Genomic DNA, 23,710 nt, shown 5'->3' on the forward strand with positions numbered 1-23,710 from the left:
CCTTCTTACTCCAATTCCGGCCCTGGATTAGGGTGTCTCACTAGCTTTGACCCCTCACAGGTGCCAGTGTTGATGCCACCTCCCAATTTCCTGCTACTTCTCCTCCCACTGCCACCCACCCATCAGCCACTGCCAGACTGATTTCCTAAAATGTGCCTCTCCGGCTGTCTGCAGAAGCACCTTCCGTGACTCCCACACATCAGCCTGACATCACCCCGGTCCTCCCGTCTCCTTGAGCCAAATTTGTTCCCCAAATATGTCCGTTGTTGGCCCATCTTACCCACTCAGTTGCCTCTGTGTAGGCCTCCCTCAGACTCCACGTGCAAAGTAGCACCTCCTTTAAGGTCCATCATCAAAACGAATGCTCCACAGAGCTTTTCTGAATGTGGGCTCTGAGCCACCCTGGACTGATTTTGTCTTTCCTTTGAAAGCCCTATGCTTTCGTTGGGGCCCTTTGATGGGTAACCCTGTGTCGTAAAATTCCTCTGTGTGTCCCCCTCTGCTCTCAGTGGTTCGCTTGCCATAGACAGGGGCTGGGTCTCACTTACTTGGCTGATGGCTGATGACTCCTCACGTTTGCATAGTGTTGGGCCCAGGCTTTCACTTGGAGGGCCCGTCGTGCTGAACTGCGCCCCTCCCCTCCCCTCCCCAGCATCCTCTCCTTGCTCACTCTGCACTTTTGGATCAAGTTTGCATCTGAAGGCCGTTTTCCTTTCAGAGTGTCTCATGTCCCAAAGGAAACCACCCCAGAGTCTGTCAGGGGGGCCTGAGGGAGATGCAAGGTTGAGCTCCCTCGTGTGAAGCAACCACATGAAGCTTTCCTACTCGCTTACATCTTGCCGCTCTTCCGGCAAACCGGCCTACTCTTGGCGGGATGGAAGTCCCCCAATCTTCAGGGCAGACACTGTGTCTAGGACCTGATGAGGAGGGAATTTGGTTGGAATTAGAATAGTAATAAAGTTAGAAAACCGCTTATCATTTTTGCTAACCCAATATGGTGATACTTTCAAAAATAGATGGGAAGGGTCGGTCTCTCGTACTTCTCCAGTATCTTCCGTGGTTATCTGTAGGTCAGGAATTCTTGAGTTCATAAATGAAAAGCCTCTGCCACGAAGCCAAAGCATCAATGCCTTTACCTCACATTATGAGAGAGACACATACCATTTTCTCTTCTTACTTAAAATTTTTTCAGCCTCACCTCCCACCTTACCTTTTTGGCTGACAGGACTTTGAGACTGTAGACTGTTTTCGCATGGAAAAACAATCTATGTTCATTAGCAGATTCTAAGTATAGATTTCAGTCTGTCATCTTGAGCGGGGACCTGGATGTGGCTCCGGCCGTTCCTTGTAGCCGAGCACAGGAGAGCCAGGCACACGGGGACAGAGACCTAAGACCAGGTTGGCCTTCCATAGCAGCCATCCCCGAATTTTCATTATTACCCTCGTAACATATATATTCTCACATGTTTTAAGATTAGTACTCCCTAGAGGATTATTTGAGATATTGATTTTTTTTCTTTTCTTTTCTTTTTTTTTTTAATTATTCCTGGTTCGGTTCTGGCCGGGTGATAACAAAGCCCCACAGCAAAACGAGGAAGTCTGGTCTCTCATTAAAGAGTTGCCACTTATCCGGTCCAGGGAGCATCTCACTTTGGCTCTTCATAGTAAAAGACCACAAAACAAGGTTTCAGGTGCAGTCAGGAGACAGAAACCACACTAGGTATTCGAGAAGGGAGACTTTGAAGTAAAGAACCGTTAACCAGGCGGGAAGTTATTGACCAAGTAGCTGGAAGGGTAAAAAGAGAACTCCAGGTATCATGGAGAGAGCAGTTGCTGGAAGCAGCCACATCCCCTCGGGCTAAGAGAAGAAAGGGAAGAGATTATGATGGTTCCCCTGCAGAGGTGGGCCTCAGACCTCAGAAGAGGAGCTGGGGTGGGGATCCAGACCTCCACCAGGAGCTGGAGTCTCTGAGCTCAGAGGAGGGACCCGTGATCTCGGGAGATCTCAGGCCCCTGCTGGTGTCAGCCCTCTAAGGGAACGTGAAGAGGTTGGCTCTGTCAGTGTCACAGGGACTGTGAGCTGGTTTCAGCAGCTACTACAGGAATGAGCTGCCGCCTCAGGTGACAGGATACACACCGGAAGGGGCATGTCCTTTCTTCCTCTGCCTCCTTCCCAGTCTTTCCGTGGCGCCTCCTGTGGTCTGAGCCTAACATGGAGCCAGATGGTGAGCAGACAGGGGGCTTGCACAGCCCAGCTCCAGCCTGCACAGCACTGTGGAAGCGGGTTTAGGGCTGAGTGACAGCAGCTTCAAAATGGCACCATTTGCTTGATGTGTGTCCGCTGTGAAAGCACACGTGGTCTAAGACTGACCTTCCTGAGTGTCAGAGAAGTTTTCAGTGAAATGCACAACTGCTGGTTTGCAAAACCAGACAGGTTACCATCTGCATAAATAAGAGAGAACCGGTCAAGAAAACCACTGTGCCGTAGCAGTGCGTTATCCAAATACAAGTTCTGCACCTTCCAGCTCGGTTTTAGGGGAAATTAGGGAGAGGAGTATTGCAAGCTGTGTAAGGTCAAGGACCCTTGCTCAGAATATACTTTGCCTTCTTCATGCCACAAATGCCGGGCAAATAATAGACACTGAGATGGTTTCAGAAAGAATAAGCATAAACATAGCCACGGGGGTATTTGCAGAGCCAGTGTCTGTGTAAAACCCATTAGTAAGTCTTTGCCGGGGGGGGGGGGGTCTTGTTTTGCTCTTTCACATTCATCATAATTTAAAATTTTTAAAATGTGACCACGTGTCTGAGGTTAAAAGGAAAACAGTCCACAGGAGAACATTGCAGCAGCAGATGTCTGCCAGATCCCGTGGCGGTGACCAAGGGTTCCTGGGGGTGCTCAGTGTTTCTGCCACTGCCCCCCCCCCATCAGCGGGAGACGGAGGGAGGGCCAAAGAGTCATTAGCACCCACTAAAGACCAATTTCCTACTCCGCTTTGTGTGACAGGTTTTCTGTGTGAGTCTAAGCGACTTCTCCTTAAGTGAAAATATTTGTCTTTCAGGGATTTTTTTTTTCCACCACTGAGTGGCAAAGGCCATGTTTGTTTGTCTTAACTCTGAAACTGTTATTGACATAGATGAAGTGTTACTTTTATTAGCTGATCATTACACAGCTTGTATTTGCTGGGTTCCTTTGCATATAATTATGATGTGAAATCTCCTTGTAAGAGTATCTGTCAATAGTGTAATTGACTTTACAGTGTTGACTTTTTACTCAATAACCTCAGAGATTGGCCCATCCTTAGTCGTTGGAAACCTGCTTATTTTTAAATTTGCCTGGGCATAGAGTCCTCAAGACACATTATCCTCAAAATGACTCTCACATGTCTGTAAGTTTTATGCCTGTGTCTTTGGTTTTCCCAGAGACATTCCTTGCAGAGAATACATTGAACGGAACAAATGATTATAGCCCTACAAGAACTGTTTCTGGCTTTCTTAGGAAACAGGAGCCCCAAATTTCTTACATTGATAGCATCATGGGCTGCCTCCCACGTAGGGGCCATAGCAACTCTCTGGGATGTGGGCCCCCTTGCTTTCAACTCTGAGGGCTCTTTTTAACCCCAAGTGATCATTCAGGTGGTAGAGAAGAATTAAATGTCCAAGGCATGCCAAAGAGGACAGGGAGAAAACTGCTGGGGGTGGGGGTCCTACATAGGGCAGCAGAGCCCAGAAATTACATACAAGAACTCAGGAACCAAGTTTCCCCAGTCCTTATCCTGTGGTTTTGTGACGCTGGACAGCTGTGCCTGGGCCTTTCATGAGAAAACCAGTCTTATGGGTTATTAGGGTAACACAGAGTTGCGTGCCTGGCACATGGTATGCGTTAAGTAGGCGTTTGATAAAATAAGTAATGTGGAAAAACAAATAACCCAATTCAGAGATGGGCAAAGGACTTGAACAGACATTTCTCCCAAGAAGGTATACAAATGGCCAAAGCACGTGAAATATGCTCAATATCCTTAATCATTAGGGAAATGCAAACCAAAATTATGAGATACCACCTCACACCCATTAGGATGACTCATAGCAACAGCAGAAACTAACACGTGTTGAGGAGGATGTGGAAGACTTGGAACCCTTGTACGCTTTCGGTAGGGATGTCACATGGTGGAGCTGTTGTAGAAAACATATGGTGGTTCCTCAAAAATTTAAAAATCGAATTACCGTATGATCCAGCAAGTCCACTTCTAGGTTTGTACCCAAAAGAACTAGAAGTAGGGTCTTTGAAGGGCTGTTCGTTCATCCACGTTCATAGAAGTACTATTCACAACAGCTAAAATGTATGAGCAACCCAAGGGTCCACCAACAGATGACTGAATAAGCAATATTCAGTACGTACGCACAATGGAGTCTCATTCAGCCTTGAAAAGGAAGGACATTCGGACACATGCTACAGTATGGGTAAACCTTGAGGACATTACAGTAAGTGAAATTAATCCAGTCACAAAAAGACAAACTATGTGTTCCACTTATACGAGGCATTTAGGGTTGTCAGAATCCTAGAGACAGGACGCAGAATGATGGTTGCCAATGGCTGAGGGGAGGAAGGAGTGGAGAGTTGGTGTTTATTGGGGGAGTTTTATGAAATGAAGAGTTCTAGAGTTGGATGGTGGTGATGGGTGCACAGTATCATGTGTATCAGTACCATGACCCGTGCGATTAAAAATGGTTAAGATGGTAATTTTTTCATGTTTGTGTGTTTTACCACAGTAAAACCACTTTAAAAAATACAAATAATGTGGAGAGCCTTGGATTCATCTAACCTGCCCTCCACACACCTTCCCAGGTCCCCTTTCTGAGCCCCTGAAGCTTAGCCCCAAACCCCAGGAAAAGGCTTGGATTGAGCTGCTTATGCCCCCTTCAGGACAGTGTACATCTGTGCCCAAGCCATTGGTTTTAAGGAGTGGTGGCAGTCGTCTGAACCGCAGCAATCTATAAAATTATAAGGAGGTTCCATCTAGCCACCATCTAAAGCTGCTTAGTTTTATTTGGACCTCAAATGAAAACTGCAGTTCCCATGGAACATGAAGAGAGTCAGGAATTAATGGTCTTACTATAATACAAAGCATTTATACATAAGGCACTGTCAGAATAGGGTCACCAGGAAAACTCTCAGCCTAAGATTTGCTCCTGGTCACCTAACTTTGTCTTTCCCCTTGAGAAGATGTTTGTCACAAGAGTTCAGGAAGCTGACAACGTTCCATGTTAAGATAGGATGTCCTCTAACAGAACTTGAGGGGAGATTTGCCACTGGTCTTTCTTTTTTTTTTTTTTTTTTTTTTTTTTTTTAAGGAGACAAATCTTTGCCCTTCTTTATTTTTGCGTAATCGCTACACCCAACACGGGGCTCAGATTTGCAACCCCAGGATCAAGAGGCACGCTCTCTACGGATTGAGGCAGCCAGGCATCCCTGGGCTTTCTTATTTTAATTGAAGTATAGTTAATACACAATTTCCCATTAGTTACAGGTGTACAACGTGGTGATTGGACAAGTCTGTACATTAGGCTGTGCTCACAACAGGCGTAGCTGCCATCTGCCACCGTACAACACTGTCACGATATCATTGACTATATTCCTGATGCTGTACCCACTACTGGTCTTTTCGTATTGTATTTTGTTTTGTTTTTAAAGACCACGCAGCTTCGGTCTTCTGAAATCATGGTCTTTGAAGGCAGTTCTGAAACTCAGTATTAGGTTATGCTTTATGGTAGGAGGAAGAGGAGGAAATACTACAGGAAGAGTATGGATTATTTTTAATTTCTTTCTGAATTCATTATGGTAACTGTAGGAATTTTTCCACTTCACCACAGTTTTCAGATATATTGGCATAAAGTTATTTGTAACGTGTCCATCATCTTTTAAAATACCTTTGTAGTTGTGTTCCTTTTTCATTCCTTATTTCATTTGAACATCACTCTTTTTGCTTCGTCTCGCCATAGTTTTTTGGTTTTCCTCTCAAAGTCAAGTTTTATTTTTTGGTTTTGGGTTTTTTTCATTTATAATTTGCTTTCTTTTTGTAGGTTTATTCTTTTTCTCTTTGCCTGGATTGGTTACTTTCATTTTAAATGTTTCTTCCTTTTCGGGGCGCCTGGGTGGCACAGCGGTTGGGCGTCTGCCTTCGGCTCAGGGCGTGATCCCGGCGTTCTGGGATCGAGCCCCACATCAGGCTCCTCCGCTGTGAGCCTGCTTCTCCCTCTCCCACTCCCCCTGCTTGTGTTCCCTCTCTCGCTGGCTGTCTCTCTCTCTGTCAAATAAATAAATAAAATCTTTTAAAAAAAAATGTTTCTTCCTTTTCTATAAAAGTTTAAGGTTATCATCTCCTTGAAACTGCTGCCTGGTTGCAGCCCCTAAGTTTGATGCCTTTGATTTTCATAAACAGTGTAAAGTATTTTCTAATTTCCATTTTGATGTCTTTGACTCATGGGTATTTTTAGGAGCGTGTTTTTAAATTTTCAAACAGGAGAAGGTGATTCTTTTTTTTTTTTTTTTTTGGTTTTTAGTTACCTCTTCAACACTGATTCTTACCTACCAGCCACGTGGTCAGGGAGTTGATCTGTAAAATACTGCTTCTTTGAAATTTGGGGAGACTTGCTATATGGTCTAGTGTATGTTGGTTTTTATAAATATTCTCCGTGTGCTTCAAAATAATATGCCTTCTCCATTACTAACACATGTCCTGTATATGTCCATTAGGTCAAGTCTGCATACTAACCCTCTGTGTATGTGTGTGTGTGTGTGTGTGTGTGTGTGTGTGTGTGTGTGAGAGAGAGAGAGAGAGAGAGCGCGCGCACTTGATAAGTTGAATAATGAGAATGATGTATTAAAATTTCCCATTACAATGTGGATTTGACCGTTTCTCCTTGTAGCTCTTTCAATTTGGGGTGTATGTATTTTGAAGCTGTCTTAGTGGAGGTGTCCGTGTCTGGAACTGTTGTATCTTCCTGGTAAATTGAACCTTTATGAATGTTTAATGACTCTCTTTATCTGTAGTAATGATTTTTGCCTTAAAAATCTGTTTTCTCTGGTTTTAATATAGCTACACCAGCATGGCATGAGACAAGGTTTTCCATCCTTTTACTTTTAACCTTTTTTTGTCTTTGTGTTTCAGGTTTTTCTCTTGGAAACAAAAAGCTTTTTTTTTTTTAATCTGTGTTAATGATCTTTACTGTTCAGTGAAGATTTTTCGCCCCTTTTTAATAACATACTTGGATTTATTTCTACCATTTTATTTTATATTTGTTTGCCCTGCTATCTCCAGATTCTTTTGCTTTCTTGCATTATTTTAAATTGATCAAGAGTCTCCCATTCCTCTTTTTTTTTCCTTCTAATGGTTTAGAAGTTACACATTTTGTTTCTCTTCTTTTAGTGTTGATCCCAGAACTTGGAACATGAATATTTTTAAATGTTTGAAGTTAATCAATACTTTTAACCTCCTGATCAATACAAGGCCCTTGGAATGCTTTAGCTGCTATTCTCTCTGCCTCCCAATGGGGTGTTTCATTTGTCCGGGACTTTGGTTCTATTTCAGTTTTTTTTGTTGTTGTTTTTTTAAGTCACTTAGTCATTATCGTCATTGTGCTGTTCAGTCAATACTTGATTACATTTTCTTTGCTTATCATTTCTTCTCGCATCTCAGACCTTTCTTTTTTAATCATTTTCTTTTTTTCCTGAAATAAATTCTTAAAAAGTTCCTTACAGTGAGTATCTGCTTTTAGTTAAAGCCCTAATGACTTCTTGTCTGAAAACATATTTATTTTGCCTTCATTCTTAGAAGATAGTGTTACTCTGTAGACAGTTCTAGTTTCACTGTTTTTTCCTTCCTCTCTCACTTCAAGAATATTTTTCCACTTTCATCTGTTTTGCTTGTTTTATCTTAACTGATACTCCTCTTTATTTTTTTTTAAGATTATTTATTTTTATTATTTTACAAAGAGAGAGCACATGCGTTGGGGGAGGGACAGAGGGAGAGAGAAAATCCGAGCAGACTCCCCGCTGAGCACAGAGCCCGCTTCCAGGGCTCAGTCCCACTGCAGGGCTTGATCCCAGGACCCTGCGATCACAGCCTGAGCCAAAATCAAGAGCCAGACACTCAGCTGACTGAGCCACCCCGGCTCCCCACTGATAGTCCTCTTCAGGTGATCTGCTACTTTTAAATCTTCTTTTTTTTTTTTTTTTTTTTTTTTTTTTTAATATCTGCGGTTCGACTATGATGTGTCCAGATACGCATTTCTTTTTATTTATCTTCTGTGGGATTTGTCTGTTGAATCTGAAGATTGGTACTGTTCATCAAAATGAGAAAATTCTCAGCCCATTTTCTCCTCAGGTGTTGGGTTCTCCCCCATGTTCTGTTTCATTCTGAAACTCCAGTTGGATTTACATTGGGTCTTCTTACATATTCCATATTGCCCAGTCTTCTTCCATATTTCTGTTTACAGAGACTATAGTCTCTTCAGATCCATCTTCCAATTCACTGCTCTTTTTTTTTCCTAATTTTTCTCTTTCAGCTTCATTGAGGTTAATTTCAAGGATTATACTTTTTTCATCTCAAGCAAATCTGATGCTTTCCAAAATCTGTCTACTTGGATTTCATAATCTGTTCTTCCTTTTTGATACTTTTCGATTCCCTCTTTTATTTCTGTGCACATGCTTGACATCATGCACCTACTTACTTCAATATTTGTCAGCTTTACAGTTCAGATTCTATAGTTGGTTTTTTCTGTTGTCTTTGGCTTATGGCGGCTTATTTCTTTTGTGTTTAATTTTTTTTTTTTTTATTATGAACCTGTGTTCTTTGAAGTCTTATCTGTGGGAATTCTTCGTGGCCTGAGATTAAAGAATGTTCTTCCAGAAAGGGTTTGTATTTTCTTCTAGTAGGCACCACTGGGCACTTTAAAGTTAGTTCGAGGTCTTTGGGTCCACACAGAATTCTGGCCTCATACCCACAAGACTCAAGGCTTATGGTTAAAAAAATCTCGGAGGCGGGGGGGCACCTGGGTGGCACAGCGGTTAAGCGTCTGCCTTCGGCTCAGGGCATGATCCCGGCATTATGGGATCGAGCCCCACATCAGGCTCCTCTGCTAGGAGCCTGCTTCTTCCTCTCCCATTCCCCTGCTTGTGTTCCCTCTCGCTGGCTGTCTCTATCTCTGTCAAATAAATAAAATCTTAAAAAAAAAAAAATCTCAGGGGAGGTTTTTCTTATTTTGCATCCCATCTGGAGCTGAGGTTAAGGCTGGCTTTTATCCCCATTGTCTGCCTGTGACGGGCAAGTTCCTTTTCCCTAGGACCTTATTGAGAGTATCCTCATTCAGACATCTTAGCTTTTTCATTTACATGACATTTTTACATTTATACATTCCTAGTGGCCTGCTTGCTGGTATGTTTGGTGATTTGAGGTTATGAGCTTTCTACTTGAATATTTGCTTAACCTTAGTATGTGGGAATCCTGATGGCTGAATTCAGATTGTGTTCTTTAAGGGAGGATTTGCTTTCCGAACTTATGCTGGGTACCTAGGGACCAGTACACCTGAGACCACCTTAATCCCTTTCAAGGAGCCACAGGAGCCGCCAGAATCAATCTTCTGCCGCTCTGTCCCCATCATGATAAGTTCGGTCCCTTGTCCCAGTGCTAGAGCAGGCATCTGCTCTGGGGAAACCCTGGCTTTCTTGGTTGTCTACTGCTCGCATTTCAGATTTTGTCCCTTTATTTTTTAACCTTGTGTTTGTGTGTGTGTGACATTCTCGTGGTACACGTGTGTTTGCATGGGTTTCTAAGAGTCCCCTTATTTCCCAGTGAAGCCAGCAGTGACTTAAAACCGTGTCGCTGTACTTCGTCCAGGATCTTTTGTGTAATAGTCAGAAGAGTGCCTTCCAGATGTTTTCTCTGCCTCCCAGCTGAAAGTGAAAGCCCCAGGCCATCTCTTCTCTTCCATGTCTTTCTACCCATGTTTGGTTTTAGACAGAAGCACTGCACCAGCTCCAGCTCCAGCCCTGATTCACAATCCCATTAACTGCTCACTTGACCAAAGTCCAGAGTTCTCAAGTCAGTCCCTTGAGGACAACTTCACCCTGAATGATAGTCTCCAGGTTTAAAACCATCGGTTCCAGAGAAATCCCTTGGGCCCAGGTGCAAGGTGGTGGTGATACGTGTGGTTGGACCAATAATGAACCTAGAGAGGAGACCGCAAAATGCCCATGCCTCATTAGAAGCCGTACTTGGACTTGTTGGTTGCAAGCGTTGCTCATTCTTGGCCTGAACTAATGTGATTTCTCACCTTTTATGTTAGCTATTTCCCATCAGTTTGCCGGGAGAATGAATGCCAGGGTTTTGAGATTAACATGATCGCTGCGAGTGGTGCTACTGTAAGTTCAGCTACGTCCGAAAAATGGCAGGCATTTCTCATGTATCACATGTTCATTTCAATGAATGATTTTTGAAGAGGTGGTTAGATACTTACCTTCCAACGTGTTCGGGATGACTGGTTCCTTCTTCTAAGTGTGTGGCGTCCCGTAATGACAACCCCTGGCGGCTGGAGGGTTTACCAAGTCCGTACAGCTGGTTTGTGCCGCCATGAACAACATCGCATCAAGTTATTCGTAATTGAAGACGCTTGTCACTCCCTGCTGAGTTTGTGTGTAATTTATGGATATGCACCCGTGCTACAATCTCAGGGAAAGTTAATTTTATCCGCTGAGAGAGACACATTTATATTTTAATTCCTGCTCCCTGAACTTAACGTCTGTATACCTGTTTTTATCCAGAAATATGGTCAATGGGTGTATTGGTTTCCTTACCCGCGAGAGACAGAAAGCTATTTCAAATTCCTGCTTGAGCTCTCTTTGAGAACTAGCCAGGGCCCCGTGGACCAGTCACAGGACTTATTTAGTTTCTGTTTAATCTGCAAAACGGTTGGTTGAGTTAGGCCAGTGTTCCAGTGTGTGGATTATGGGGTCACTGTCGGCGTGCAGCATCATTCCAGGTGGTACCAGAGACCTCGCCCAAGAGAACATTAAATTCATGGGCGGTAGAAATGACTTTCTCTTCTATTCTCCATCTGACTGTAGTGTGTCTTTAGTACTTCTCTCATGCTTGTTTATCTCCTGTAAGAAAGGCAAGTTCTCAGGCCCAGAACCTTTCCTCTTGTAATAGTCTGGAACTAGAATGTTCTGTCATTGCTGTCATTCTAGCATATATCTCCCACCGCCTATTCCAAACTTTTTACTCAAAAAAAATGTCTTAACCCATGGGAAAGAAGAAAGAAATGCACGATGAACACCATATGCCTTTCACCTAGATTCACTAAGAATTCGCTTTTGGTAGTCCTTGATTTATTTCATGCTCTCGCTCCCATGATTCTCTGCCCCTCTCCCCTCTTTTTCTGTATGTTCCGAGGTATCCTGTTCTGCCGAACTGTGGTGGTGAAGTGAATTATAAGCCCCATGTTGTTAACAAATGCGGATTCGGAATCGATTTTCTAAAAGCCAGCCATAGCCCAGTGTACCTCCCCAAGTGTCGCGGGCTGCGCTCTGAGGCTCTTTCAGGCTAGTTCGGTAGACCAATTATTTTGGATTTTACAGTAGTTACCTCAAGCAGCAAAGATCAAGAGAACCATTATCTGAGACTTTCAGTTTCTTTGTTTAATAACTATTAATAGCTGCCTGTGCAATTAGTTACATTTATCGAGTTTCATATTTGGAAGCACCTCAAAGTAATCCTTTCCTAGCCACTTCTACGCCGCCAAGACAGAGCCAAGAAACAGGAGGTCTGCAGAAAACAGATATTGCAGGGGCCGTTCCGCAAAGCTCAGGGGCTGTGTTTACAGGCAAGCCCGTGAAGAATTCCTCTCTCCGGTCCTCTTTCCTCTTCCTTTTTGCCGTGTCCCCATAAGCCTCCCGACCTAGAACAGAAAGAAAACAGGAGTGCTCAGGTAAACATGTCACAGCAGCAGGAAGCAGCGGTGAGCCGTCTGATGACAACAGAGGAAACCAAGGCAGAATTCTCAAGCACCGCTAAGAACCATCGTCTGCACTTAGAACTTCTCATTGCGTCATCACCCCGCCCTGTAAGGGAGATGAGCCCACTGCAGGTCACTAATAAGCAAGACTGGACTGTGAACAGAAGGCTGTCGGTCTTGAGAGCCAAGCTCTTTCTAGAAGGGCTGGGCAGAGGTGGTATGGATTCAGGATCGCAGAGTACAGGACGCGGTCTGAGCCCTTCTGGAGACCGCTAGGACTCCATTGTGCAAATGAATTGTCTTTGTGTAGCGTTGTCGTTGCTGGGGTTGGTGTTGATGATCTCCAGGCACGTAGCAAAGGTCGAGCTTGGATAATGGCCCTCGCACACTTGGCGAGCGCACGTTCCAGTGGGATTTCTCACCTGCACTCGTATTTAGCAGAGCACCCACCGCAGGCCCTGGAGCACCAGGAGGGATACTCCTTGGCTTCATTCGCTGCCACGCCGTGGACGCCAGGGACTCTCGTTCCCCTTTACTTTCTCCCTGGGCTGCACCAGGATCTTGCTGGGCCCAACCCTGTAGCCTTTCTACAGGTGCCGTATGTTCGGGGAGTGTCCCAGTAAGGCACGTTGGGGGAGACCCCCAGTATCCTCCCAGACCTCACGCGCTCTGCCACACAGTTCCATCTGCTCCCACACTCGCTCAGTGTGTCTTGTGCGCCTGGCGCCAGGGACATGGCATGACTGGGCCCTGTCTTGTGGAGCTAACGCTCCAATGGGAAGCACACAGACACTGAACAAGGCATCGCACAGCTCAAAAAGATGGTGGCAAGTGCTGTCTGTGGAGGGACCATGGTAGGAGTGTGTACAGCTGGGGGTGTGTAGGAAAGAAGGAAGGAAAAGTGTGCCCATGTGCCCCAGACCTCCTAGAAGTGCATCATCGGGTGGGTGGGCTTACAGGACACGGGGCCAGCACGGTGCAGCAGAACACCTCTCCTCCTCTGCCCAAAACCTTCAGTCCTCAAGTCCAAGGTCAGATGCCATGTCTTCCACAGGCCTTTTCCTTGCCCTCCATCTGTCCCCTCCAGCTGGAAGTAACCCTTTCTTCCTGTGTGTATTCATCTCTGATCGGCGCCTCTTCTGAACACCTGGTGTGTCCTGGACACTATCAGAAATACAGCTGCCGTCCATTCAGAATCAGTGCCCACCCTGGGAAATGTGTGGCCTAAGCAGGAATGAACATCACAGTCCCCACCCTTAGGCCAGGCACTGGTCCCTGTGGATGGGTATTCCCTCCCATTCTCAGCCCCACAACGAAGTGGGTGCACTACCCTTCTCTTTGCCAGCATGGAAGCACAGGGAGTTCCATTCGTCACTCAGATGTAAAGACATGAGACAATAATCCATGTTAGGGTAAGTGCTGTCGGGTCCTGATGGGAGTGTATGGAAGGGACCTAGCTGTAAGGAAATCAGAAAAACAGCCCACCTTGGGGCGCCTGGGTGGCTCAGTCATTAAGCATCTGCCCTCGGCTCAGGGCGTGATCCCAGGGTCCTGGGATCAAGCCCCATATCAGGCTTCTCCTCTGGGAGCCTGCCTCTTCCTCTCCCCCTCCCCCTGCTTATGTTCCCTCTCTCGCTGGCTGTCTCTCTCTGTGTCAAATAAATAAATAAAATCTTTAAAAAAAAAAAAAAGAAAAAAGAAAGAAAGAAAAACAGCCCACCTTGAGAATCAGACTTTGGTCTTCGATCCATCTCTGCTACATATTAGCTGTGTGGCTTTCCAGACCCTTCTTCCGACATCAGTAAAATAGAGGTGTCTGTACCCGCTTTAGAGAGTCCAATACAACCATCCTTGCAGGTGGTGCGTGGCGTCCGGCACGCGGTAGGTCAGTAGGCAGTAGCTTACTGCTCTCACCTGTGATGTAGCCATGACTTGCTTCTCTGTTCGACTGCAAGCGTCTTTGCGACAGTGTCTGTGTCTGATCCCAGGGCGATGCCTCCTCGGGACCCTCCCTAAGGCCCTGCATTTATATGAGGTGTTCAGTCGATATTTGCAGATGAACGAGGGAGGCAGGGAAGGCGCGGAAGGCGCGAGGGAGTAGCTGTCACTACACGGCAGGTATCCCTTTCGGCTGAACCTTGGGTTTCGTCTCCTGACCAAAGGCTCCTAATATCGCAGCAGCTCTGGAAGAAAGCGGGCTCGTCCCCCCCCCCAAAGGACCCAGCCAGCGTCGCCTGCTGGGGCCCCCTCCCTGGGGTTGGCGGGCTTGCAACACCAAGCGCGGCTTGATCTTTCTAGTTTAAGAGACGACCTCCCACTGCTGTCACTGCGAAAGAGTGTGGTTTGCCGTCTCTGCCCAGATGGAGTGAAAACGCGAGCGAGGGGGGATGAGCAAGGAGGACAGGGGTCGGGATCTGGGACGCTGTCTGCAGAGCAGGGCCGCCTGCGGGTCCCAGGCAGGCGGAGCGCTGGGCTGCGGGGCAGGGGGGCGGGCGCGACCGCGGGGGGCTAACCTGTGTCCTGTCTGTGTCCCCTCCCCGCCGCCCTGTCCGCAGGAATGGCCTGGGCGGCTGCCGGCTGCGGACTGAGAGCGAGCCGTCGTGCGGCTCCCCGGTGGTCAGCGGCGACCCCAAGGAGGACCACAACTACAGCAGCGCCAAGTCCTCCAACGCCAGGAGCACCTCGCCGGCCAGCGACTCGCTCTCCTCCTCCTCGGCTGACGACCACTACGAGTTCGCCACCAAGGGGAGCCAGGAGGGCAGCGAGGGCAGCGAGGGCAGCTTCCAGAGCCACGAGAGCCACAGCGAGACGGAGGAGGACGACCGCAAACACAGCCCCAAGGAGGCCAAGGAGGCCCTGGGGGACAGCGGCTACGCGGCCCAGCACAAGAAGCGCCAGCACTTCGCCAAGGCCCGGAAGGTGCCCAGCGACACGCTGCCCCTCAAAAAGAGACGCACGGAGAAGCCCCCCGAGAGCGACGACGAGGAGATGAAAGAGGCGGCGGGCTCACTCCTGCACTTGGCAGGGATTCGGTCCTGTTTGAATAACATCACCAATCGGACGGCAAAGGGGCAGAAAGAGCAAAAGGAAACCACAAAAAATTAAAAACAAGTCACTGATTTGTTTTGAACTTTCGGCCATTCGGTTTTAGCATGTCAGGAGATTTCTAATGATTTGTGGCAATATCAGCAATTTAGTATTTTTTTTCTTTTTCTTTCTTTTTTTTTTTTTTTTGTTTGGTTTCTTTTCTTTCCTTTTTTTTTTTTAATTTGCCCCTCCTTTGTTTTGGACCCTTAAGAATTTTATTTTTAAAGGAGATTGAAGCCATAGAACTCATATTGACACTCAGCTGTTTTACAAAAGCTTTTCATTATCTGAAGACAAAACCGAAAAAGCCAAAATTACCATTGCTTCCTCCAGCTTTTGTCAGAAACACGTGGCTGAATCCGCAGGGATGCCAACGATCAAGCCACGGGAACACACATTTGGCACCTAGAAGGCACGTGGGCAAAGTAATCATCGATCAGGCCCAACCCTTAGGTTTGAAAGGTCAGGGTGGCCACACCCAGTTGGGGTCGCTGAGTGAATGGGTGTAAGGCGACTGGGACAAGGAAGAACCCTGGTCCCCTGGGAGCAGACCCAGGCTCGTAGCACAGGGCATCCAGCTGCACCAGGAGAACCCTTGGCCTTGCCGTGGGTTTCATTGCCCTGAAGTGTGCAGGGGCGGGTGGACAGAGGGGGGCTGTCTCCAGTCCTTTGTGCTTCTTCGCTGTGAAGCCCAGTAGCATCTTAGGAGATGGACACACTGGACCACTCCTCTTACACCAGGTGTCAGTGACTCATTCATGAGAAGAAACTGGGTCAGTTTTTAGTGATGTTGCTCATCATTGAATTTTGTTCTGTATTAAGAGAATGTTCCACAAGCCATAAGCCTGAAGGTTGGCCCTGCACACACACACACACACACACACACACATACGAGAGAGAGAGAGAGAGAGAGAGAGAGAGAGAAAGAAAGAACTGATGCAGAAAATAAGCTATGTCTTCTTAACTGCCCAAGTGAAAATCAACTCCAGGAAATTACAATAGCTGTTAAGGAAGAAAATAATGGTAGATCTTTGTCTGTCTGTCAAAACTATTTGATTCGAGTGAAAAAACGAAAAGCTACAGAACCTGCCATTAGTATTGTGGTGTGTTTTTCAAAGATTAAAGGCACATTGATGGACAAAGTAAAAACATGGCAAAAACAAAACAAAAAACTCCTATACTGCCCTCAAAATGGAGTTTGCAATTAATGTCAGTCAGGACTCATCTTCGCAAAATCAGTGATTTCCACATTCAGCCAGTGTAGCCAGCAGAAATTTCTGATCCACAGTGCATGGATTCCTTTGAAAAAAGAAAAGAAAAAAAAAGAAAAAAAAATCACAAAACACAAATTTTTTTTTATTCAAAAATAACAAAGTTCTTGTAAGGTAAATAATGTATTTAGCATGAAGCATGAATTATTTTCATATAAATATAGAAAATAGAGAAAAGGCTATGCCTCTAATTTTTAAGCCCTTAGGCTTAGAGTTTCTTTTGGATTTCTCTTTTTTTTTTTTCCTTTCTTTCTTTTTTTCTGTTGTTTTTTTTTTTTTTCCCAATTATTTTGTTTTGGTTTTTTGAAGCAGGTGTTTAAGGTTTAACCTTCTTCAGGGACAAATTCTGACTGTTGGGGAATCTTACTCTGCAATATAAAATATCTTCATGTTCTGGTAGGGCCTGGATGGTGGAGCTCTGTACTGCCTTGTCTGCACTTCAGCCCCCGACCCCCTGGTTCTCTGTTGAAAAGTGTGTCCTTTCTCTTTGTCTGTACATGTTTACCATGACGCAATAATTTGAGGGCAAACTTAGTAGTGAGTGTGTATGATAGAATCAAGAGAATTATGGGACGCTGACTTGAGAAAACCATTACCGTGATTTGGTTCTAGCAAAAAGGCAGTGAATAATTATGCAAATTCGCCAGAAGAAGGGGAAGCACGCTAATGGGCCTTATTGGATGAGGGTGTGAGTTAGGGTACACGGGAAGGAGGAAGTGACACGGGTGTTGGAAGGACCAGCCCCAGACGGTTTTCCTGTGACGCCATCTCACAGTGGGAAGGAGGGGCCGGCCACCTCTGCCACCTGAGCACAGGAACCAACCTGGAATTAAGCCCACCTAGATGATGAGAGCCGAATTTAGACAACCGGACGATGTCACGCAGACCAGAAACTCTGATATCTTTGCCTCAAAGAAATTATCTTGGGAGATCCAGAGAGCAATCTCTGAAAGAATATGATTTTCCACCCACACGGAGGGGAATTTTAAAACACAAACAGGAACACCCACTACCGGGGCCCAGGATGTGGTGGTGAGGGAGAGCGAGGGCACTGGGGAGACGGTGATCTTAATTTAAGGACAGGACGGTCGCGGGCCATCGTGGAGCCCAGCGGCTGGCGGCAGCCAGGACAGAATGAACTGGCGCAGACCCTGCGCTTTGCTTCCTCTGGGTTGCTGATAAGAGAACCTGAAAAAAAAAAAGTCTACGCCCATATGACAGGTCAAGTTCAGGACCTGAAACTGAACACTTCCAGTCTATTTGTCCTGGGTGTAGATGGGGAAAGGATGTGTTACTGAGGTGCTCCGTCCCCTCCACCTGCCCAGATATCTCAGCGGCGGAGCCTGAGCAACACTGTGATGTGTGTTGTCGCCTGACCAAGCCCGGAAGACACCCCCTTCGGCCCCCCCCCACCCCCCTTCCCCAGGATAGAGTTCAGACTTCCCTCCCAAACGGCAGAGACGGACATCCAGGACTGTTTCTGGTGGGGACTTCTTCCAATCAAAACCCCCACAGTGGGCTGTCTCCCCTCATTTCATTTTTCTAAAGGAGCAAAGGCCTCTTTTAGAAAATAATAAAATGCAATGTGTGTGATTTACTTTTCTGATCTCTTTGAGAAATAGATAAATATCTTATAAAAGTGCGTTCTTAACTCCAGAACCACTCTTTTTGCATAAATACCTCATCGGGCAGCTTTCTAAGTGTTATTTTCCTGAGTCTCCCTCAGCACCTGTGTAGGAGCCGCTGGGTGACTTCTAGGGGAAACTTTAGTGAGGGTACTTTTTTCTATTTTTCTTCTGTTTTTGGAGGCATACACATTATGCATAACCAAAACAATGGCTCAATTGTGTTTAACTTTGTATTTTGATTGTTGAGAAAAAAAAAAAAAGTATCGATGTGTATGTGGCCATTTGTAGTGAATTCATTGCAGAATGAGGTTGTCCGTGTCCTTGCCGAGCCAAGGGGCGGAGGCACCCTCTCTCACTCCCTCCTCCAAGAGCAGTAGAGGATTTAAGCACAAGCCTATTTGTGAAAGAATATTTTGCTCAAATGTAATTCACTTTAGTCTTGGAATTACTTCCCAAACGTCAGGTGTTCTTTTAGCTTCCAAACTAGCATATGTATTCATGAGTCTGACAGATCGCCTGAGCACCGTTCAAGGGGTGTGGTGTTTTTGCTTTCATTTCTCCTGCTAGGAGAAGTGGCGTTTTCATGTGTCATTCCAGTATCTCACGTACTCACATGGGGCGGGGGGGGAGGGGGAGACGGGGAATTATAGCAATATTTAAAGATGCTTTGGAAAACAACCATGAACACATCAGCACCATGACATCTACAATTACTTGCTGTTGGCCCTCGGACACATTTAAGAGAAAGAGACTGTAGCTCTTTTTTCTTAAATGATATACACATAGACAGTTATTTTTATGCTACTCGAATTGTCTTTTATCTTTATCTAGTACTGCGTGGAAAGGGTCCGCATCATAGATTTTTCCCAGCCTTATTATATACCATAAGCTCCTACTTCCCTTCCCTCTCTAATCAATATACGTTTAAGAGTTCTTTGGTAAATAAAGCTGTCTATTTGAAACTCAGATGAACCAAACCCACGTCTAGGTGGCGGATTGAGATGGCCAAGACGACTGCGGCAGGTTTCAGTCTTGGGGCTGAGTCTTCAAGAAGGGATGTGTCAGAGGCTTTCCCAAGAGCTGATTTTTCTCGGAGAGTCTTTCAGCGTGTCTGGTCCTTGCTGGGTGCTGCAGTAGCTACCACAGGGCATTCTAGAAGCTGCCGTTGCACTGAATGGCGTCCCTGCCCTAGGGACAACTTCAGGCTGGGAGCTCTGTAGAGTGAAAACCGTCCAGATGGTTTTTGTGCCCAGCTCGGTCCTGGGACCCACTGGGACTGCCCAGCACCAAGTGCTACCAGCTCAACGCTACGCATGTGGGGTCTTAGCCTCTCGTTCGAAGAGCTTTTGGAGAAGGAATCAGAGTTCTGTACAAGTGACCTACATGGGAGGGTTTTCCATATGGGATTGGGTTAAATTCAATGTGACTTCTCTTTTCCCTTTAAACTTGATTCAGGTTGGGACTCGGTTTCTTTCTGGTGGATCACAGCTGCCCAGATGTTGCAATTTATTTTTATGTTTCTGTAGAGAAGTATTTTTCTTTCATCTTCAGGATTTTTGCCACCAAAAGAACACATTTGAACTCTGTGTCCCCTCTTGATTGTGACTTACCAGTGTTGACAGTTCAGTCCTTAGTGTCGTAGGTCCCAGCCCTCCAATACTATATCCGACACTGTTATGCACATAATGCAGCACTGTGATCTAATTTAAATAATACTTTTTTATTATTTATACTACTATATATAATATACATCAACACTTTTGCTATATAACCTAAGTGATAACCCTCTTTTAGTTACCTGCCAAACTCGGGACTTTGGTTTATATTGCAGTTAACACAGTTACAAAGTTGTAATGGTGTCTTTTTTTTCCTTTGTAACGGAATGTGTAAATCAAAGTATATGCATTGTGTGGTGTTGCTGTTTCTGGAGTTTCATGAGGATTTACACATGGCATTCAGTGTTCTGTATAGACCCGCCTACCTTTGTGAATTCATCTGTTAACCCCTCTTCCTTCGAGAGAGCACCCGGAGGTGGCTAACTCCTTGTTTTCTCTCTCTTCTACTGGTTATTCTTGAATTAAGCACAGACTCGTCAGCTCGGTTGCTTTATCATGAATAATGCGTGTGACCTTGAAATTCTTCCACAGTTCAGCAAACAAGTGCTAGCTTCACTGACCAAAAATTAAGGAAGGAAAATACGATTTTCAAAACGATCCATCTTTTAACGGCCGAAACCGATGTGTCTATGGTGCTGCATTTTGCTGTCTGTCCTACTTTTGAAATCAGACCTAGGTGAAAGATCACTTCTGACTTTACTGTGATATGCTCACAAGTACCCTTCCTGTTCGTTTTGTTAGCGTCGAAATCAAGACTATTTATTTGGAATATATTCAACAGTGTTTTTCCACTGTATTTCATTTGCAAAAGTTGAGAACAGCCTTCCCTGCCTTTTGCAAATAACTGATACTCCATATCGGATTCGCACAGACTTCGATATGGTGAGCCTGTCGAACCTACAAATTGTATTCATCCTTTCATTACTGTGGCCTGAGTTCCTCAACCCCCACCCCCTTTTTTTAGATGAAACTTAGCACAATTTCAGTTATTTAAACATGAAGCATTTATTGAGTATGTCTGTCGAGGCCATCGAAGCTCATAGCGGATTCAGTAACCAGTTTCATGCTGTGTTATTCACACTCACTACTGCCATGGTGAAATGTGGGGTGGGGGGGGAGGATCCGGGTGTGTCTGGGAAGCATTATACACTTGTACATTTTTTTATACTCTGATTCTGTAACATTTCTGAGTTTCGTTTTTGTTTTACAGAAGAAAAAACAAAAATAACAGTGATAAAGCAATCAGAAGACCAAGAGGTTTACTATCAATGCTTAGGGTCGTCTGCCCTTTGCTGGCCAATAGCCCTACGTGGCCAAATGATAATTGACTAGAGTAATAATTTTTCAAAAGCCAATTTTTTTTTCTGTATTTTCTGTATGAAACTGCCAATATCATGAATAGAAAGGGAGAGCCGTACAGGAGAGAGAGAGATGTTCAGTTGCGCTGGTGTCACCTAAAGGAGCAGTGTGGAGGCAGGTGCGATCAGCCGAACTTTAGGGACCTGACGGTGTTGCTTTGGAGGCGTCCATACTTGCATCTCGCATTCTTCACATGTAATCATATTGCCAAAGACAAACTATTTCATCATTTATTGTAAATAACACTTTCCCCCAGACCTACCATGAAGTTTCTGTGATGTATTGTCTTCCAGTTGCAATAAAAAGTACTGAGTTGCATCAATTGAAGAACAAAGCCACGTCGTATTGTGTGCACCGCGTCTCCGTAGGCAAATGCCGAGCAGTAAAATCGTTTCTATTTCTTACCTGCCCTAGGGTGTGTGTGCCGTTTTTTTTACAGTTCGGTTTTAGGGTCTTGGCCGCACTTACTGGACCCACCCATCCTCATGCATCCCTTGTGGTTTAAAAAAAAAAAAAAATCACACACCTTTGGAAATACGCAAACTCCCAGCCAGAGGCTGGGCTCACTTGCGTGTCTCCGCTCTGGTCCAAAGAGTCGTTGGACAGCAAGCCTCCCACCACACAACTTAGAGCTTATGGCTAACACAGAGTCTGCCTCTCTTCTGGAAGCTGGCAAACAGTAAACTGAAATGCTGCTTTGTGGGGGGAGCCGGCCAGTCTATCTTGTGATAACTTTATAACCCTTAAACTTTCTTCTGTAGATTTCATCTGTCACCAGTCTGTCACCCCCGCAGTACACCCCAAGAGCCAGCAAGGAGCTAGATGGCCAAGAGTGGTGAGACAATGAATAGATCGTGGGGCACCAGGCACCGTGCTGGAGGAGTAGAGAGGGTGTTCTCTCTTGTGGTGGTTTCGTTTCTGTCTACCACGTAGCTCTGTAGATTCCAGCAGCAGCAGTAGGAACCCCGGGGGGGCTGGCCTGTGCACAGTCCTGCTGGGCCCCCACATCCACTGGTGTCTTACAGGTTCTCAGGCCATAACTCCTATGGTCGAGGTGTTACTGCAAGGCCGGGGGGTGGAGGGGGGGCGTATCTACTCCAGCGAGCGTCCTAGAAGGCCCTCCCCACGAGACTTCTTGAAGTGGTCTCCCAGGACCCCGCATGTTGGCGTTGCTGCTGTTTCCGTTCCCAGTGCAGAAATCACCTGCAAAGCTGTGGTGTCTCCTCCCGGACGACAGACCTTCAGTATTTGAGGAGAACTGGTTGGGAGGAAAAGCAGCAAGTCCTCTGGGCCGAATCTGGTGAATCAGGTAGGTGACCAAGTTGAGTATGCTTAAGGTCAAGTGTAACGGTCAAGCCCATATTGAATGTTTTCCATAAGTGAACCTCGAGGTGGCTCAAAAAGAGACGCCCAGTTAGACCGAGTATCCAAATACCTCCGGGAACCCTATCCACATGATAACACCACCAAAATGCCGATCTGACCTAGGGCATACTGACCATCCCACAGAAGAGAGGAAGGAGGAAAATCTGGTAGTCGGTTGTGACCTGCAGTGAAGACCAAAAGGCAAGGCCTCTGGGCTGCAATACGGTGTGAGAAAGGAGACCGGTAGCAAAGAATTGAAATACTAGCACGGCAGTAGAACAAACTGCCCCCAAAGTCAAATTCATCGTTATTAGGTATTGCATGTTATTTTGGGTAACGATTCATATGCTACCCTCGCGAGGCCTTTCTCTTTTTTAATTCAAGAAGCATTCGCTTAGCGGCAGTTCTCTCCCAGCAACTGCTGGGGGACAGTGACAGGTGGAGCCAGCCTTGAAGGGACTTGCAAGCTAATGGAGCCCTGAGTTGGCGTGGAAGGCAGATGCTCAGGCTTAAATGGCACCCCGAAGGGGTTGGGGCCAGTCTTTCTGGAGCAGAGCTCCCTGAGGGTTAAGCAGGGCAGTCTTACTGGGACAAGTTCAGAGTATTGCCAGGTGACTGATTTGAAAGGACAGCACTCAGATGCGTCTCTAAGCTGCTTCTGTGTGGGTTCACTTCCTTACCATGTATTCACGTGCCTCCCCAGCTGGGTTCTCTGCCCTCAAGATGGTACCCGGCTGCCCCCTCCTCCCTCTTCAGTTCACACCCCAACTCCTTCCCTGAAAAGAGGTCAACAGAGGATGATCAGTGTCTTCATTTTATTAAAAGCATCTTGGTATAGATGCAGAGAAGAACTCCAAGGTTCTAATAAAACTCACACTTGGGAGTGACTTTCTTTCCTTCCTGCCCTGTTTTTAACTGCAGCGTTTGCCAGGCGGTGCTGTGCTTGTGGCTGGGGGCTGCATGTCCAAGGGTTCCTCGAGCCGCACGACGAGATTCTAGACGGTGCCTTGAAGACGTAATGATTTGCTGGGTAGATGGGTTCTTTCCATATCTAAATAATACACAAGCTCTCCTCTCATTTTTAGGTAATCTAGTTGTGGGCTGTCCCTGCAGTTTAAAAATTCTTCCCGGACCATTGAAAATGGGTTCTTTTCCGAAAAGATCGGACAACAGTGTCTGTAAAGTTTACTCCTCAGAGCAGTAAAGTTCTCCCCGGGTACTTCAGAGACCCCGAGGACCCTTCTGTGTGTAAATGCTGTGCTAGTGGCATTTCTCCTCTGGTCTCTCCTCTTGACTGCTCTGCCTGATGAAGTGTCTGAACTCAGAAATCACCACCCTTCCAGAAAGTTCTGAACAGACGAGGGCAATTTCA

General features: G+C 45.9%; 1 protein-coding gene across 14 annotated transcripts in view; it reads left to right on the forward strand.

Annotated features, from left to right (window-relative positions):
- FOXN3 (forkhead box N3) overlaps window positions 1–21,295 on the forward strand; it is a 386,468-nt gene extending 365,173 nt beyond the window's left edge. For all 14 annotated transcript variants that reach the window (XM_040641548.1, XM_040641545.1, XM_040641557.1 and 11 more), the window contains one exon: window positions 14,568–21,295. In XM_040641548.1, the coding sequence (XP_040497482.1) occupies window positions 14,568–15,117 (550 nt within the window). In that variant the 3' untranslated portion in view covers window positions 15,118–21,295. The remainder of the gene's footprint in view (window positions 1–14,567) is intronic.
- The last annotated feature ends 2,415 nt before the right edge of the window (window positions 21,296–23,710 follow it).

The sequence above is a fragment of the Ursus maritimus genome, unplaced genomic scaffold (genome assembly GCF_017311325.1).
Source record: "Ursus maritimus isolate PB19 unplaced genomic scaffold, ASM1731132v1 scaffold_25, whole genome shotgun sequence".
In the NCBI taxonomy this organism is placed as follows: Eukaryota; Metazoa; Chordata; class Mammalia; order Carnivora; family Ursidae; genus Ursus; species Ursus maritimus.